This window comes from Chinchilla lanigera, unplaced genomic scaffold, assembly GCF_000276665.1.
Source record: "Chinchilla lanigera isolate Chin_1 unplaced genomic scaffold, ChiLan1.0 scaffold00016, whole genome shotgun sequence".
NCBI classification, from domain to species: domain Eukaryota; kingdom Metazoa; phylum Chordata; class Mammalia; order Rodentia; family Chinchillidae; genus Chinchilla; species Chinchilla lanigera.
The window spans coordinates 15,865,122-15,885,465 of NW_004955417.1; the positions used below are offsets into that span (position 1 = coordinate 15,865,122).

At 39.8% G+C, this 20,344-nt stretch overlaps 1 protein-coding gene across 1 annotated transcript; it reads right to left on the reverse strand.

Annotated features, from left to right (window-relative positions):
- Positions 1-7,784: 7,784 nt before the first annotated feature.
- Positions 7,785-20,125, reverse strand: Pabpc1 (poly(A) binding protein, cytoplasmic 1; the record flags this gene model as incomplete). Its single annotated transcript, XM_005381871.2, is given in 14 exon segments — positions 7,785-8,225; positions 8,904-8,997; positions 9,412-9,542; positions 10,298-10,382; positions 11,048-11,202; positions 11,292-11,402; positions 12,195-12,285; positions 12,448-12,720; positions 14,621-14,716; positions 14,928-15,065; positions 15,613-15,707; positions 17,373-17,512; positions 19,614-19,729; positions 19,932-20,125. Coding segments are annotated over 13 exon segments (1,718 nt in total), but the record flags the coding sequence as incomplete, so codon positions are not given.
- Positions 20,126-20,344: the final 219 nt, after the last annotated feature.

Below are 20,344 nucleotides of genomic sequence, written 5' to 3' on the forward strand. Positions count from 1 at the left end.
GGTTCCTATTATGGGAGCACAGACACACAAATACGGGGGAGGAAGGCCGGGAGGGAAGGCTTCAGGATTGGATTGGGATTTACCACTATCAATTTTTCTGTCATACTGTTCTGTTTCCCAGCTACGAAAGGCACAGAATCAACATCAGAGCTGTAGCAATGAGGACATCGAATGCCTTCATCTTGCTTTGTAAGTATCTTTCCCTGCTAATGAAACAGGACTCCTTAGAGAAATGCCTGGTCCCAGGACTGGGGCCCAGAGGGGACAAGATAAACCCTGAACGTCTTATTAGGCCAAGGAGTGAAAATGTGTAAACAAAACCAAACCAAACCACCATGATGGGAGATTCTCACAGGCACACTGGGCCCGGGGGCTCCCACTGGCTCAGTCTGAGAAAATGTGGCATCAAGCTAAGGGTAGGATGGATTACACTCCTGGGTAAAAGCAGGAACTCCAGGGGCTGAGGGTATAGCTCAGCGGCATGGCCGCCTGCCTGGCCAGCACGACGAGGTCCTGAGTTCAATTCCGGGTACCAAAAACCCAGGAACTCCTGAGCTCACACTGATAATCAGTGAACATGGTAGACAGAAGACCTTCCTTATGCCAACTGCTAAGTGGGAAGGGGGTTGTGAAGTTGGAAAAACCACCATTTATTTTATATTTTGGTACAGGAATTGAACTCGGGGCCTTGCGCTTGCCAGGCGGGCGCTTGTGCTGCTGAGCTATATCCCCAGCCTGAAAAACTACCATTTAAAACCAGCTGAGGGGCTGGGGATTTAGCTCAGCGGCAAAGCGTCTGCCTGGCAAGCGCAAGGTCGTGAGTTCGGTTCCCGGTACCCGAGAAAAACCAAAAAGAAAAAAAAAAAAAAAACAAGAACAAAAAAACCAGCTGAGTCAGGCTGGTTCAAGCAAGAACAAATGCTAAGTCTAGGGAGAAAGTTTGATGAGGAACAGAATATTTGCATAGTCTTAAAATATCTCTCCAGAGGCTGCTAATTAGTTACAGAAAGTGAAGTAGTAACTCTATACTCAGGAAACCAAACCAGAGGGGTCAAAATGAGCAACATATGAAACAGTGTGTCCACCAAGGTGACACGCTGGAAAGAACCCAGCCATTATTTCAATTGGGAATATGGAGCCTGGAATCTGATTTTAAGAACCCAAAAGGAACCCAAATTGAGGAACATTTATAAAATTAGGATTTTATAATTTCATGAACATCAAGGAAAGGCGGAGGAAAGAAATTAGAGAGAAAATGACAAAATGCAAAACATGAAGGACATTAGTAATTTACAATTGAGATATATGACTGTTGCCAGGCATGGTGGTGCATGCCTGTAATCCCAGCACTCGGGAGGCTGAGGCAGGAGGATCATTGCAAGTTTGAGACCAGCCTGGGCTACAAAGTGAGCTCAAGGCTAGCTGGACTGCACATTGAGACCCTGTCTCAAGAGAAAAAAAAAAAGAAAGAGAGATGACTGTAAAGTTTTGTATCAAGGTTAAATTCCTGACCCCAACAACTACTGTAATTACCAAACAGGATTATCCCTGTTCATCGGAAATACACAGGGAAGTATTAAGAGGTAAAGGGAAATGAAGCCAGAGAAGGTGGCATGTGCCTGTAATCCCAGCACCCTGGGAGGCCAAAGCAGAGAACTGTAAATCTGAACCCAGCCTGGGCAATTTAGCCTCTGTCTCAAAATCAAAAATAAAAAAAGACTGAGAATAACTCAGTGAAAACACCCTGGTTTCAATCCCCAGTACCAGAGCCAGGTGTGGTGGCACACACCTGTAATCCCAGCACTCAGGGGGCTGAGGCAGGAGGATTGCTCTGAGTTAGAGGCCAGCCTGGGCTGCACAGTAAATTTAGGGACAGCCTAAACTACAAAGTGAGACCCTGTTTCAAAAAGCCGCTAAAGTAAAATAGCTGTTGATTCAAAAACAAAAGAAAAAGAAAATCCCCATTACCTCCAAAAAATGAAAAGGGGAATGATATATGCAACCTGTTCTAAAATGGGCCTGAAAAAAAATACGTGAAGGAAGTGAAAAAACAAATGTGGCAAAATGCTAAATAAGCTTTGGTGCATTTGGGTAAAGGGTTTGTGAAAATTCTCCGTACTACTCTCACAGCTTTCTGTAATGCTGAAATTATTTCAATGAAAAGTGAAACCCAAGAGTGTGCCAGTACTAAGTTTCTAATTTCAGAAACGTATAGCCTGAAGATAAACAAACACACACTGTGGGATGTCTGAGCATTCACTCCACGTGTGTCTACTGAATCCCTAACTGCTGGCCCGGCTTTAGAGCTTGAGAGCCTGTCCGCTGGGGACCAGGTCTGATTTTCGGGCCTACTGAGGCCTCATTCCTCGAGGACCCTACGGTGGGGTGGCTTTCAGGACAGAGCCTGACTTGCTGTCATTGTCTGTGTCACTGGAGTTGGCCACTGGCACTGCCATCTTATTCAAAGAGCAAACAGCCTTAAGAACATTGCCGGGAAGGTGACAGAAAGGAAGTTCTATGTAGGTTGGTTTTGAAGTCATAAAGTAATAGTACACGTTTTGAGACATTTCATCTGTACACAACAATAGTCTTATTTTTAAGAATTGCTCAGATTTTGCAGAACTTTCAAAGACATTTTCCCTTGTTTGGAATCCTGAAAACCTTGTCCTGGAATGATCAATGTTGTATTGTCTCGAGTTTTAGACTTTGTTTCAATGTAGTAAATCACATTGTTTGCTGGTGGCGGTGGCAGAGCAATTATAACTGTGCCGTGCTGTATGCAGCTCATGCCTTCTTGTGATTCCCAGGCTTCTTCCTTAACAGTTAACAATGAAAACCCCGTCTCCTTCCACTATACATGTGTTATATTCCGACATGGAATAGTATACAGCAACAATAAAGAGCTAACTACAGCTACACACAATGTGGATAAATCTTACAAGCTGGACAAAAACCAAGCACATGAATCCTTATTTTGTGAATTCATTTATATGAAGTTCAAGAACAGCTAACACAAAGTGGATAGTGACACAGGAAGTTTACTTTTGTCAGGGAAAACATGCAATCGAGGGGAGACATGAAAGAGCCTTCTGTGATTCTAGAAATGGTCTGTATTTTTGTATGTGTGGTATAAGCACTGGCCAAAATCTTAAAGATGCACTCTCTAGATTTTTACACTCTATTGTAAATAGGTAGTAACCTCAATAAAAATGCAATTAAAATCTATGCAAAAATAAAATCTGAGTGTAGCAAAAGCAAAGAACTTTTTTTTTTGAGCAAAGAACAAACTTTATAAACAAACAAGGCGATGAGTGATATCCTCAAATCGCCATAGAGCAAAGGCATCATTAGGGAGGACACACAGCTTACTTATGGTACACTGCAGGCCTTCTTCCCAGCTGTGTCTGACAGGCCACTGGGCAGCTTCTGCCAGGGGACAGCTGGGACAAGCCCAATGATGATACTCATGCTGGGCTGGGGATATAGCTCAATGGCATAAGCACCTGCCTGGCAAGCGCAAGGTCGTGAGCTTGATCCCCGGTACCACAAAAAAAAAAAAAAAAGTAAAGTTTTAGGGGCTGGGGATTTAGCTCAGTGGCAAAGCGCCTGCCTGGAAAGTGCAAGGTCGTGAGTTTGATTCCTGGTACTGGAAGAAAAACAAAAATAAACAAAAATGATACTCATGCCACACAAAGCATCACTCTCAGCTTCTGGTATCAATGAGAGGTCAGTTTAAATTTCCAAAAAATTTTTGTCTTCCAAAAGTTATTATACATTAATATAATTAGTAAAAAGTTTAAAAGTCTTGTTTACATAATTGGAAAAGCTAAATTGAACTAAAAGTAACACAGACTCTGGAGTCAGAAAGCCGGGAGTTCTAGACGAGGCTTTGCCACTGACAGACAAGTATGTGTTACTTATCTGAAAGCAAGCATTCTCCATTTGCTGGGAATTTCTTCTTTAAGCAGCAGCGATTGGCATTTTATCCACTCCTTTGTTTTTTGAGACAAGGACTCACTGTATAGTCCAGGCTGGCCTCGAACTTGCGGCAGTTCTCCTGCCTCAGCCTCTAGTGCTGGGGTTTGTCAGGTACGCACCACCAGCCCGGCCTCCACTATTTCTTAAAAAATGTTGAGAAAATGTAGACCTTTTCCCACTTGGTATGAAAGTGCTATACAGGGTCAGAATGTTCTTTGTGCAGGTTTTATAAACATTCTTAACTAAAAGGTTTTGACTAACTTTATCAATTTAAAGAGAACCTAGACTGGAACATGAATAAGTTCAGAAAAATGATCACAGAGCTACCAAAGGGATGTCTGATGTTCCACGGTAGTCCCAAGATACTCAAAAGGAAGAACAATACTTCGAATTTTATCTTAGCTAAAGTCCTCCTTTTTCTCCTAAACAATGACATTCTCATCCTTTTGACTGGCTCAAAATGTGTGGCAGAAAATAATCTTCCTGTTTGCCTTACTTTGCACTTTGATAAATGTGAAAACTTGGTAGTTGGGTCCCCCCACGTGACTCCCCAGGCCGAAGGCAGCCTAGGTACTTGATACATTACAGGTAGGTCCTCACTTTTTTGTAATTTATGGGCAGTTTATGCTGAAGCCTAAGAGCATGATAGAGCATAAGCCTTTATTGAAATCCCAGGTACCACTGCTACTTAACATGCAGCTTTGGGTAAATCACTTTTGAAGCTTCAATTTCTTCTGTAAGATGCAGCTACATTACTGGACCAATCTCATGAGTTTATAAACTAATGTGCAGGTATGTTAAAGAGTTCGCTTGAGGTCTGCGGACTGTATAGTTTGGTGGTGTCTGCATAGCCTGTGTGAAGCCTTGGATTTAATTACCAGCACAGAAACAGGAAAAAAGAAAAAAAAATCACTTAGTTAATTTGTAGCATATGCTTAATATTAGCAGTTATAATACTGACTCAAAATCTAGGTGTTTCTTTGCTATAAAAAATAAGCTGACATGTTTCCAAACTACATGTCCCCCCACTGTAAGTATTAAGCTACACGGGTGTCCCGCATCACTTTTTTAGACTACGTGCATTTGGCTCCCTTGAGACTTCACAACTTTTGTTGATTCTAACTGCAGTGTTACTAAAATATCATTGTATCGGAACTGACATTGTAAAGAACTGTTCGCAAGTTTTTAATTATATACCTCTGCAAAAATGAAGTTAAAAATTAAAAGGACACATTTTGCATACAATCCAGCATTTGATTACACCATAACTTACGCTTAAAAAATGGTAAAAATTCTTCTACAGACTTAATTTGGGAAATATTAACATTGAAGGGTTGGAATGGCAATTCTGATTGGTAACTTGAAGTGAGCATAAAAAATATCCCATGTATTCCCCAGCTTTTCACTTGTGGTGGGTACAGGAACGAAGCGCCTTGCCGACCGTAAGTTTTTCACTTACGCTTTAACAATGGTTATGGACTTTGTGGAAGCTTCCTGAGAAATACAAGCACTTTAGCAACCTCGATTTCCGATGTGAGCCTCCCTATACAGAGAATGTTACTGTGAGCTGGTTAATCTGCTTCAAGTTTCCTGGCGACACTGTCAGTAAACAATGCACTGCATGCGTTTTTTTACCTTTATAAATGTATAATCTTCCCTAAACCATGATTGGGGTAGTCGATGAAAAGGTATCACCTACAGTGTAGAACGAGGTCACCCTGTAACTGCGCCACATACGCAGCCCTTGGAACTAGGTGGCTGACAATGTAGGGCTGCATCTGAGATACATCCCAGCGGAGTTCTGTGCAAATGGAGTCACCGGAATCCTATCTAACCCAACTGTCTCACTGAGGGCAAGTCATGCACGCAAGTGCAGTCAATCTTAAGTGAAAAAAATATTAAGCTGGAGGGAAAGCAAAAGAAGCAAGAGCGAAGAGAACGCACTTGGGTTACCTTACCTAGGCAAGTCTTGGTATATGTATTGAAGTGCAGAAAAGGAAACACTGTATAGGCTACACAAGTTCCCAATTTACCCACAGAACTTGTCAGTCATCTAATCTGTGTCTAAATCCTTACATGTGCTTTGGAAGGAAAATGCTAGTGCAATAAATATGCTACCTTATTCTGCTTTCCATCTCAAATCCCCACTATGAAATCACATAGTTAAATAAAACACTTAACTAGGTGGAGCTATTATTTATCAGATCTAACCAGTCAATTTTCATCATTCATGTAGTTATTTCTATGAAATCACCGTCGACATCAAACACGCACTGTATCACTATTCCTAGGGGAAATGTGGGTTAGGTTCCTGTGAACCTGTCACACATTTGACAATTGGTCAAGTTTTGTTCCTTTCCTGTGAAGAAATCTAATTTAACACTGGAGTCACGTCCTACAGCACTGTGATTCACGTAACGCCTGCCTGAGCAAGGCTCACCTAACAGTGCCACACGCTTCCGGTATTGCGCACTCCTGTCCTAAGTAGGGCGGGGGCCATTTGAACTGCAAAACCACCAACATAACACTTACAAATGTGGAGAACATGGCACCAAACAGATCAGGGAAGGGCGATACTTGCTTATGGTCTACAGCTGAAAAAGAAACCATCTCACCAGAGCGTGTGCACATCAAGGGGCTGCCGTACACGTCTAGGATGACTGCAAAGCAGCACAATGATCAATTTTGGGTTGACAAATATATCAAATACAGAACCCACAAATGATCTGCGGCGACTCTTCCTGAAACAACCCTTCCAAGATCAAAGGTCTACTGTGCAGATTTGTTGGCTCTTACAAATCTGATGTATCTAAAAAAATTAAGACACTTCAAGAACAGACATGTGATTTACCTTCCTATCCTATAAGAAATACTTTATTCCAACCATCATACAAAAGTAGCTAGTTTGTGCAAACCCTACCTGAAATACATTTTGGAACTTGTGAGAACTAAAGCCTGCTTCTTTAAAAGCTCAGTGATCTTTTTATACTAAAACATTCAGAAATATGGCACACACTTGTCTTCCCTAAGCACTTAAAATGTTTGACGTGGGAGAATTCTGATTAACTGTTAGCCTCTTGAGGGTAGCATCTGGCCTGACAAAACTACAAAATCCCTGACTGTCCCCTGGGTGCAGTTACTTAAGCCACTGCAATGGGTTTCAAAAGACAAGCCGAAGGGGGAAGTATTCTAGGTATAGAACCCACTCGAGGCCTCCTGCTGCAGGGAGAACTGCCACTGTTACAAACCAGGATTTTATTTAATCCCAATGCAATTACTGTTTCGAGCATGGTCATGAGGGAATGACATATGCAACTTAGCACGCAGAATGGGATAATGGGTTACTATTAGACCATTTTCTAAAAAATGCAAAATGCCTGAAATACTAGTTTTATACAAATGTTAGTTGGGAGCCTGAAGTGATGTCTAAATCCATCCTCTGGAAGACAAAATTCCCTACGCCTTATTTTTGACAAAACTGCTGGGCGGTAAGGTTGTTACAATATATGCCGATGAATAATGACAAACTATTAAACTAAAGACCTGTGAATAATAAGGTTTAGGGCTAGGGTGTAGCTCAGTGGTAGAGCACATGTTCAGTACGCACACGACTCCGTGGTGCCCGAGAGGAAGGTTTTAAACTAATCCAACCTTTCTGACAATGCAGATGACAATCTAAATTCATGAACGGCGCAGGAATGGCCTATGCCTTTTAACATAAAACCAAGGCACTTTCCTGGTCTGCAACATTAAGGTTCACACGTCAATCCTAAGAAAATGAAAACTTTTAAAAAAGCATAGCCGTGCACTGTTTAAGGAATTTTTATTAAAGCAAGAATTTTATAATCCAAATTACGTTTCCCTGCTCAGTTATCAATTCTGTTCCTTGAAACAGAACTGACTGCCTGAGCTATTCCACAGTAAAGAATTACAAAATTAAAGAAAGGAATGCTTTAAATTTTTGTACTTTGCTGAAAATTCTTTTCCCAGGGTCTATAAAACATTAATTTGTTTTTATATTTTACTATTTTTTTTTGTATTTTTTTGTTTTTAAATCAAGTAATCTAGGACTAGCACTGTTTGCTAGACCTGGCATTTGCTCGGTACATAAGGTTCAAAGTTTCCTTTCCTTTTTTTATTTATTTTATATTTTGCAATGTTTTTTTTTCATAGTATTTAAAGTTTTTCGATGTTTAGATATTTTTCTTCGGTGAAGCACAAGTTTCTTTTCGTGGTCCCTGATCAATCTGTAAATTAAGAAAAAAAATTCAGAGGAGGGAATACTGGCAACTGTCAATAGCAAATTAAAGCCCATAGCCGAATGCGGGCTGCTGCCCTTTCCTGTAAATAAAGTTTTACTGCAACACAACCTTTCCTTTAAATACCCACACCTGCTTTGACACTGCAACAGAGTAATTCAAGTGAAACTACCTGGCCCATAGAATCTATTTAGCTCCATCATTCCTCTAAGAAAAGGCCTTGCCAATCTCTGGTCCTGATCTTAGCTGTAATGTAAACATTATCCTGTTTCTGCCAGGCATGGTGGTGCACGCCTATAATCCCAGCACTCAGGAGGCAGAGGTAGGAGGATGACTGTTGAGTTTGAGGCCAGTCTGAACCACACAGTGAGTTTAAGGCCAGCCTGAACTACACAGTGAGACCATGTGTCAAAAAAAATGATCCTGTTTCTTGGGAATAACAAAGAGCAGTACCGAGGGCAAATGTAGCCACCGCCCAATGAAGGTTTTAACTTTGAAAGCAAACCTGTTACACACCATTTAATATAAATTACAATACCACAGCCATCTGAAAATGCTGCAATTTAAAAAATGCTTGTCTATACCAGGGTAACAGGTAAAATTTCCTTTAAACGTCTATCTCTCTATATCAAGCTAGAATACAACATATCCCAGAAGGAAACTCACTTTAAACAGCTGGAACCCCAGTGGCACTGTTCACTGCTTTCTGCGCAGCCTCTTTAGCTTGGTGGGCTTGTAGTACAGCTACGGCTTCGTCAACCTAAAGATACCACCAAACAAATTGGCCCAATAAAGAAATAACTGAAAACAGTTTCTACAAATTCACCCAAAGACAAATTCTTATCCCCAAAAGAAAGTGAAAAACTGTTCCAAGAAGCAGGAATGAAAGAGTACAGATGTTAAGAGCTAACCTGACTGCATCTGACTGAAGAGGTTCTACCATGTACCAACAGTGGGAGCCCTGGGCCATTTACTCAACTCTGCACTTCAGCTGCCCTCATTTATCAAATGGGGCAAAAAGCATCACAGGTTGTTGAGGGTGACAGCTAAGGCTCATAAACCCCACAGGACTCTGATTTATATAAAGCACTACGTAAATGTTCTGTAGAACTGCTATAGAAAACACTGGAAGATTCAATGTGTCAAATAGACAAGTCATGGATTTTAAGATTACCTTAGAACGGAGAGACTCTGGAGACTCAAGCATGTGAAGAAGTTCTGAATTATCAATCTCCAACAACATGCCAGTGATTTTACCAGCAAGAGTAGGGTGCATGGCTTGAATAAGCGGAAACAGCCGTTCACCTAGAGTTGAAAATATTCAAAACATCCATCAGTCAAAAAAACAAAACAAAATGTATGACACTTACCATGCTACATTTGAGTTGAAGAACCTTACTTGTATAGAGCACATATATGGCAGCCTGTAACTCACCATTATGTCTTTCATGGGAAAGAAAGCAAGATGTACCACAAAATAATTCCTAGCACTATTTATCTATTAATGTTAATTATTATCTAATTGTTAAATCTCTGCTCAGACTAAGTCAAACTTTCATCTTATTTAGTTCAAATTCCTTCTTCCAGAAATTGAGTTGATACCACTTGGCAAGCTGAGGGAGGAGGATCACCACAAGTTCAAGACCAGCCTGAACTACAGCGCAAGACTGTCGTTTTAAAAAAGAGCTGCACCCATGGTAACAATCTACCACCTTAACCAATGCCAACAAATGTGATTACTACTTTTACAGTATTTTATTTAATTAGTATCCATGGTGGCAAACCTATGGCACATGTTTTTCTTTTTAGACTAGATGTTAACGTAGAGTTTTTTCTAAACTAAAACCTTAGTATTCAGGTTTAATTGCAGTGTTGGCACTATGCAATAAAAAAATGGGTTCCAGGTAGCACTTGGCACTCCGTCTCTGAAATGGTTCGCCATCACTAAGGTGATCCATCATAATCATTCCACTGCGCCAGCTGTCACTTTTAGGTGCAGAGTAAGTGACCTTTGCATTTTCTACTTGCTGTAGCTGGCAAAGTCAGACAAAGACACTTACCCAACATTTGCTTTTGCTCTTGAGGGGGTGCGGATGCCAACATGGAAGCAGTCAAAGGTTCCTGACCTTGTACATGAACAGCAGGCTAGATGGAAAACAGAAAAACTTGTAAGTACAGACGGGATAGCACACATACGTAGTCATCAAAATCACTGAAGTAGTAAGATATGCTGCATACATGTGATTAAGAGGCTCAGGAGAGTTTCAGAAATGTAGGCTAACCAAAAAAAAAAAAAAAACAAAAAAAACAAAACAGGCGAGCCAGCTGGGCACAGTAGCACACACCTGTAATCCCAGTGCTCAGGAAAGGCTGAGGCAGGAGGATTGCTGCAAGTTCAAGGCCAGCCTGGGCTACACAGTGAGTTCAAAACTAGCCTGCGCTATATAGTGACACCCTCCAAAAAACAATCACCAAAAACAACAGAAATAGGAGACCAAAGTAGTAGAAGATGCAGACTATTCTTTGGAATCATACTCTATTCTCACCACCACTGGTCTAACATCAGAAAAACGACAAGCTCATTCACACACTCTTAATTTCCCGAGCCTTAACATCTCTGTCAACTCCCAAATTGTACTAGTAATTCAGGATGGTGACTTCCTAGTATAAGACAGAAACACTTTTACACACAACCATCTATTACCAAGATGGTCCACACAACTTATACACTCATCTACCAGGCAGTTGCCTTCGTGTCTTTATCTTCACCAAGGAAAGTCACTTTTATAGAGAAACGGTCACGTACGCACCTGCTGCATGGTAACCTGTGGCTGTGCATTAAGATGCTGCTGAGGGTTGCGGACTCCCGCAGCATACTTATACTGGGGAACGGTGCGGACAGCAGGAGTGGCTGCAGCGGCAGCAGCTGCAGGACGTGGACCCATTGTTTGTGTCGATGTGTTTGCTAAAAAATAAAAACATTGCTTTTGTATTTTTTTCTTGCTATTTCAAATTGGGAATCAATTTCTCCACAGGGAATTAAATGAGACTCACCAACGCGCTGTGTTGACATGACTCTCGGAACCTGTGAAGAAGCTGGTCTCATAGTACTAAATGGCGGTCGAGGCGCGGCTGGGCGGATAGCACCGGGCATATTCTGGAATGCTAAAGTAAAGATAGGAACATGTATGAGCTGGAAAACCCCAAAAGTGTGATGCTGCTCTCTTAGAGCTGAGGTTCACACAAAAGCCTAGAAGTGACCAAATATAAATTTTCTAAAGCTGAGTGCCAATTTTGTATTTTCTCACTCATCAAGAGTATCAGTATATAAAGACATGAATTCATACAATAACATTAACATCTAAGACAATGAAGCATGCTAAAATCACAAGTGCTCCTGTAACACCAGCCCTGTTCCACAGGACAAGAATTAAAATTAAAATGCCCACCTGGGCATGGTGGCACATGCCTGCAATCCCAGCACTCAGGAGACACAGGCAGGAGGGTCCCTGCAAATTTGAGGATCAAGGCTAGCCTGGGATACACAGTGAGTTCAAGACCTGTCAACCACATAGCGAAACCCTGACTCACTGTTTAAAAAAAGAGAAGGCTGATGTTCGTAACTTTTTTTGAGACAGGGTCTTTGCAGTTCAGGTTGGCGTCAAACTCCCAGCAATCCTCCTGCCTGTGTCACCACACCCAGCATAATGAACTTTTGAAACTACTTAGTAACCAAACATGAAGAGCTGAATCCATTCCCAAAGTCAACATACATGTTAATATCTAAAACAGGAATGGTAAAGCACCTTCTCTTTAAAACAAAACCTAAAATGAACGTCCACAGCCAAAAATTACGAAAAGCAATCACTAGTATACCACCGAAACAGAACAGCTAATTTGCCTCGCACGTACTTTCAATCCAATTCCCAGTCTTATGAAAAGAATTAAAAGGCTTACGATGAGGTCTGGCACCCTGAGCAGTCCAGCGAGGACTTGGTCTTAGCTGAGCAATTTGGCTAGGAGGGTAGTATGCAGCACGGTTCTGAGTCTACAAGAGGAGCAAGCAAGCAAGCAAATTCATCAGCTTTAGAAAATGCAGTTAGTATACACTCTCAAAAACACTACCACGCCCCCAACCCTCTTAAGCACTTTCTCCTAATTCATTCACTGTTCACACCCAATGGGTGGCTTTCTTCTTCCTGAAACCTACCTGTGGGATAGCTGCCATGAAGTAACCTGAAGGAGGTGCTGGCTGGTAGGGGTTGATTACGGGGTTGGGCACAGCTCGTACACTCGCCATTCTCTGCATATACTGGTTAGTGAGGTGAGCCTGGCGTTCTTCTTTGCGCTGAGCTAAAGCTACATATAGTGGCTTGGTGGCCACAATTCTACCATTCATTTCTGTAACTGCTTTAGTGGCTTCTTCTGGGGAGGAGAAACATACAAAACCAAATCCTTTGCTGCGACCACCCTCCATCATAACCTAGTAAAAGAAAACAAGTAAGTTCATACAGTGGCAGAACGAGGCACTAAGACAAGAACATCACCATTCAGAATGAACTATAGCCAATGGAATCAAGGAACTAAACCCTGTTAGGGCTGTAATCATCCCCTTGAGTGCATTAATCACTTCTTCCTTAATCCCCCAATATTAAGAGCAAGCTATACATACATATGTATTATCTTAGGCAAGCGGAGAGCTGGGGGAAGTAAAGCAGAGGAAGCACAATGCCAACTTCTCACAACTTCTCAAGACCTTAGCTACTAAACAATACATTTGTGGTGCTAGTTACTGAATACTACTTATGGTAACATGGACTGACTGCAAAATAAAAGATGGATATAATGTTCCCTATATCAATGCAAAGGCAACTAACCCAATACAGAAAAATGCAAAGAAAAGGCAAAATCAGAGCACATAGTTAAAAAAAAAAGATGAGGCACCATTTTGCACTCAACTGACTCATCAGTTAAGACCACAGAAACTTTTTGAGCCATTTTTTGGGTTGTCAATAACAGTTGGGTTGGCTCAATTTTAAATACATACAGTATTATCACTAACTAGCAATTCCAATTCTAGCAATGTAGATATAAGAATGTTCATTAGAGCAATGGTTCTAACAGTGGAAATATGCAAAGCAATCCAAATGTCTATCAAAGTATGTACTGTTCAAGTAAAACAAATGAATACTTGGCCAATAGAAAAAAAATCTAGCTGAAGTAAGTAATCACTCATATATCGACTATTAAGTAAAAAGGCAAGTCAGTATGTAATATGAATCCATTTTCTAGGAGCTGTTATAGGTATATAAAAAATAAAAATGTCTGAACACTATGGAAAATTATCGAGGTATGGTATTTCCAGTATGGAAAATACCCAAACTAACTGCTCCATTCACAGACTAAAGATGGACAATGGTTACCCTTTCCATTTATCCTCGATAAAAGGTGTGTCTTGTTTTCTACAAAGCATTAACAAATGACAGCCTCCTCCAAAATCAACTCTCGCTCACCCTTTCACTTTCCTTCAAGTGAGAATCCACTAAAGATTAATACATTTGTCCTTTTAAAAACTAGCATGCTAACCAAAAAAAAAAAGCACGCTACAATCATCGTAAATGGATGCACAATATTCAACTCAGTTTTTCAGAAACAAGGGAACACAGAGACTCAGGAATATTCTACCATACTCCAAGTACTCTTCCAACTTTTTATTTTCTAGAACACCCCTAGGTCCACAGGGTTGCCAAGAAAAGCTGAGTATCAAATCAGATCACCGCACTAAATTCTTCGCACTCTTCGCTACAGGCAAATCTGCTTCTGCACAAAACCTTACACAGAGAGGTTTTTAAACCATGGGACAGCAGACAGAAACCTTAGACCTGAGGTTCTTGTATCAACATTTAAGAATTTGGATTAGAATTTTATTATTGTTTCTTAATCTGACTTCAAGTAAAAAAGAGTTATCTTCTCTAGTTTTACTGGTTAAGGGGAAGGTTTGAGATCTGACTATACAAAATGAATGCTGTAAGTTGAACTATAGTAAAAATTACAGCTCCCCAATAACTTATCTTTTAAAATTAGTACAGTAACTAGTATGGAACAGTCCATATCATGTGATGATCACTTCCTATGCAGCCTTCCTTAGGAAAGAGTTCGGAACATCTGCAAAAGCAAGCCATTAGGCTGTAACACCCACTTCAAATATTAAACTAAGTTTTAGAAATAATGAAGGTTTTGATTTCTAAAATGAAAGATCTGGTATGTTTCTGGGAAGAAAATTACTTGACTGTTTACAAAATAAGCAAACATTTCACATGCAGGGATTTGTCCCCAGATCTTAAAAAAATAACAATAAGTAAATAAAAATCAGATGCTTTTACCTTTGCACTAGTGATTGTACCAAATGGAGAAAACTCTTTCCGGAGACGTTCATCATCGATACCATCATCAAGATTTTTCACGTAAAGGTTAACACCCTAAAAAGAATTAAAAGAAACCGTAGGAAAAGGAAAAAAAGAAAAAAAGCCCACGGTGGGTCCTAAGTACACCTGTGACTATTTTATACCATCCCAGGTTTCTTCTTTCCCACTCTCAAACCCTCAGTTACCTGGCAGTAACTGAAATGAATGTAAAATAGGTTTCCTCATCCCTGTCTTACTTATTTTGCTTGTTCAATTAAAAATGAACCTGGTATCTGGTGATCCTATCTTGCTTCATCTGTTCAAATTTGCGCTTAAGTTCCGTCTGGCGTTCCACTTTTTTCTGAGCTCGACCAACGTAAATTTGTTTTCCATTGAGCTCCTTTCCATTCATCTCATCCACAGCCTTACAGAAATAAAAATATTTAATCAACAACTTATAAAAGCTTATTTATTTCCTTAACAATTAAGGACAATTTATTAAATTACAAAAAGTTAAGGGTAAACCCATCTTTCCATGATCTAGAAGTCTGAGGCAACATAGATTCCCAACTTATAATAAATAAGCCAGGCATGGTGGCACATGCCTGTAATCCCAGCACTCAGAAGGCTGAGGCAGGAGGATTTCCCGCAAGTTTGAAGCAAGCCTGGGCTACACAATGAGTTCAAGGCCAGCCTGAAATACACAGTGAGACCCTGTCTCAAAAAAACATTAAAAAGCAAATAACTGGAAACACAGGGATATGTAAAACAACCATTGGCATACATGTAAGTTTCAATACAAGGGGCCTACTTAAGTTCAGTGGTGCAGTGCCTGCCTGGCAAGCGTGAGGTCCAGAGTTTGATTCCCAGTTACCCCACCACCCCAAATTCAGCACAAGTTCAATGCAATTTTACATCCTTTCCCACAGCAGATTACAGAACCATGACACTGCATTTAATTTAAGTCTTACTTTCTGTGCGTCTTCATGCCTTTCAAAGCTCACAAATCCAAATCCTTTGGATTTTCCACTTTCATCAGTCATTACTTTCACACTTAAGGCAGGTCCTGAAAATTTTTTTGAACAATTTAAAGATATTTCATACACACAGTTTATACATTTCATATCAACATACAAAAGCAAAGCCACAGAGGGAAAAAAATGGGATAAAACAATCCGAAGACCTCGGACATTTTCCAAGCCTTCTATACGCCAGACACTAGTCTCTTTTAAGTATCCTATATTTATACTAAGAAAGTAAACACTTCATATTTCTCTAAGTGACTAAAAGATTCTTGCTTCCATTCTGAGGTACATACACTTCATCAAACTCTTAAAAGTACTATTCTTAGTTTTAGTTCAGAGTTGCTGTTTTGATTTTTTTAAGCTAACAATTTGGTGGTTTTTTGATCCCAGAAGAATCTCTTAAGCTATCCTTGGGCTAATACAGTAGGGAATACACAGTGGACCCAGCAGAAGAGGCAGTATATTTTTAAAGCCACGCCTTTCCCTGCACCCCCTTCACATGAAGACACACTGAGGTGGGTATCTCAGGCAAGTAGGGTAGAAAGGTTAAATATCACACTTGACTGGAAAATTTGGAAGACGTACAGGTATACTTTCTTTTTAACATGCCTCTAAGGCCATACATCGAATTTCTCATATATGGAACAGAAAGTATCTGACACTTTCATGTAATGGCAGTCAACACACATAGCACTGATCTGGGATAACGGATTAACAAAATGTAACTTTAGAAACAGCTTCTGGTTTTAAGATTTGGAAGCAAGACAGATGAAATATATATAAATATATGAATATACTGAAGGCCATGTGAGGTAAAATGTGACACTTTCCACATCTTAAATGCTTTGACTTTGGGCAAAATGACTTTTTCTCAAAGGAGGGTTTAACATGGCATACCAGCTTGGCCATAAACTTTGCATTTCCCAAATCTTTATTATTTAAAGTACTAAAAACAAACCACCTCTGTTTTAACAAGATAAAATCAAGTTCATCATCTGTAAATGCACACAAAAAAGTTCATTTTCTGATCTTTACTAATGAAAGTTAAGGTGAGTTCCTACCTCATTAAATTCAAGATTAATCAAATTACTTTTAAAACCAAGAAAAAATACTTTAAGATTCCATGGATTTAGACCGTCCCAAGGAGTTATCACTAGAAAACCTGAGTGTGTGAGTCAGTGTTTTAATCACTCAGTCATGATGCTTGTGGGAGTTGGCCTAATACCCTAAAGCTGGCCAGACTGACCTCTCAGTACAGACTGCATTCCGCTGCAAGCTTAGTGCCAAACAGACGCTTCTGATGAGGTGGGATCGACACATGCATTAAGTCCAGCACCTAATGTAGTGAACCTTTTAAAATGTATGCTTTGTGTGTGCAGTGGTTTCAGTCCTAAGTGATGCTACATGCTAGGCAAGCAGTCTACACTCTGGGTCCTCAAATCTATTTTAATTAACGCAGTCACATCCTACTGTGCTGATCCAATGCTACTCACCTTTCATTTATCTAAACTAGAGAGAATTCTCTTTACATGCTACTCTGCAGTACTGTATAATGGCCTGCAGCTGATACCTAACTGCATGTATTTTTTTAGTACATTGTAAGTCTCATTTCATTTATTCTTTCATTAGCAAGTATTAAGAAAAAACGAGGCACGGAGCAATTACTCAGAACTTTTGAGTATAAAAATTTAATTCAGACACATTACCAAACTTGCCAAAGAGATCCTTAAGGCGCTCATCATCCATGTCTTCTCCAAAATTCTTGATGTAAACATTGGTGAATTCTTTTGCCCTAGCTCCAAGTTCTGCTTCTCGTTCTTTACGAGACTTAAATCGTCCAACAAATCTAATAAAACATGTAAGGACTATAACATTAGGTTCAACTTTACATAGTTCACATTAAACCTGAATGTTTTAATACATTCCCCGCACCCTCTGGCTAATCCAGGTTTCAAGGGGATCATTCCTATCAATACAAATTATCTGTGTACATGTCAACAAAAAGAGCTAAATAAAACCTTTCATCACTGCTTCTTGTAAAGGTCTTTTGCACTTTATGCTGTGGCATACAATGGCTTGGCCTAACTTTTGAGGCATCATTAACAGCATGACTTGAAAAATTCCCAGATATAAAAACAGTACATTGTGTCATGGAACACAGTAATATACGGATAAACAAAAGGGAAAAATAATCTCCCCAACCCCACTCAAACTGTGACTAAGTCTTTTCCTTCTCTAGTCGTTCAAAAACAGTAAGTTTTTCTCATGGTTTTCTCTATCCTCCTTGAAGATATGGCAAGGCATCACCGCACCAGCCGCATAAATTTCTCAATGGGAACTGATGTTTCTCTGTAGACACCACATTCTGCTTATACATATAATGCAGTCCAACTTTTACATTTGTTCTTAGGGCAGAATTACAAAAATCATAGTTTAACAGGCGTATAAAGGACCTCAAGATAATCAGACTACTTTCCAAAATGCTTTACAAAAATTTTTCCTCTAAGTGTTGCTTATACGCATTGTAATTTTGAGTGCATGTTGAATACCCCATAACACTTGGAATTCAAGTGTTTTGGGTTTTGAAGTATTTGTGTAGTAGATTTTTACTGGATGAGTATCCCTAGTATGAAAATCTAAAATATGCCAAAATCTGATTTGATCATCACACTGGGCTCATTTTCGCACTCTGGACCCTACATTTTTGGTTTAGGTTCATTCGACCTATAGCAATGAGATGATAAATTATTAATCTCATTTTAAAGAGGAGGTACTTCTCAGAATAAGAGTTTGTAAATAATTTTCATCAGTGAGGGTTTGTTGGTCTTCTTACTGACTTGTTTTATATATTATACAATCTTTCCATAATTATGGATTTGACAAACTACACTACCTGATATGTTTGATAAAAATGATACAGCTGCTTTTAAAAAGCACGATCCAAAGTACATGCCCTTATAGTTCACACAGCAATAAGAACTCTCAGATTATTTACAAAATGACATTATAGGCAAATTCACCCAGAAGATTAAGATTTATCATTTCTTACATCATAAAACTTATACTTAAACTGCTATGAAAATAGCCTTGCAGGAAGAGAGAGAGAAAGAGAGAGGGATCAAAGTGGCACACGCCTGTAATCCCAACACTTGGGAGGCTGAGGCTGGAGGATTGCTGTGAGTTCAAGGCTAGCATTGGCTACACGAGCAAGTTCAAGGCCAGACTGGATTGCACAGTGAGACCATCTCCAAAAAAACTGCAAAGCCTTGTAGATAATTAATGCAGTTAAAGTTGGTAACTTTTTACTTGTATATTACATGAAAGATTAGCATCAAAAAGTTCTCACTGAATCCTGCCTCATTTTTACATCCCATTAATAGACAGTGCCAAAAGAACACTCAGAATTCAGCTCATTGTGTATGTATATCCACTACTATCAGAACATTTTACAGCTGGGCCTAGTAGTACTTGGGAGGATAGCTGGGAGTTCGAGACCAGCCTGGGCTACAAAGTAAGCTACAAAGGCCAGCTTAATCTGCATAGCAACAGGCTGTCTCAGAAAGATGACAGAAAAAAGAACAGTTTACAAACTCAGTTTTAAGCCTCAGACTCCTCAACTGTAAAATGGGCTAATGAAAATGGCACAAAATGTGTCTGGATTCCTGGTTCTTCAACAATGAATTTGGTTGAAAAACCTTTATATCCCTGCTTACCTATCTTGTTTCTTTATGGGAGTTTGCATGTTGACCAATTATATTAAACCCACTATTATTTGCATGTCAGACCAAATGTGGAGAAAATACAATCATAAAGTCTATCAAATGTGGTTCATTTTCACTAATGTAGATGTTATCGCTATTAAAAACACAAATCTGTAACTTTAGAAACGAACGCACCTGGAACTATTAAAGACAGTATTGAAATACCAACTCAATATTTCTACTTACACTTTGCGATCATTTAGAAGCATCCCATTCATTTTTTCAATAGCTCTTTCAGCGGCTTCCTGTGTCTCAAAATGTACAAATCCATAGCCCTTGGAACCATTCTCATCACAAACCACCTAGGGAAAAATGTATACCCATTTTTCATTACTTGCTATTGACTTAACATTGTTGCAATGCTCAGAGACAATGTCAGCTACAGAACCCCAGGTACTGTTTTTGGTAAATATAGATAACCCTTGAGCAAAGGTTACAATTTTTAAGGACCACACTAAAAGTAGCTAAACACTGAAAATGTTTACCTGTCACGTTTTTGCTTACCTTACATGAAAGGATGTTACCAAAAGCAGAAAATGTATCATACAGTGCTTTATTATCAATGGATTTGTCCAAATTTTTAATGAATATGTTGCCTACTCCACTTTTGCGAAGTGATGGATCACGCTGAGACCACATGATGCGTACTGGCTTGCCCTTTATAACATCAAAATTCATGGTGTCCAAAGCACGCTCCGCTGCAAGAAGGAAATTTTCGATGTGAGTTTACTTCAAAACTTTTACTGACCACTTAAAATTACATCAGCTAGGCAGGCATGGTGACATAAGCCTGTAATCCCAGCACTTGGGAGGCTGAGACAGGAGGATTATTGGGAGTTCAATTCTAGCATGGCCTACATAGTAAACTGAAGGCCAGGCCAGCCTGAGCTGCATAGGGAGACCCTCCCAAACAAACA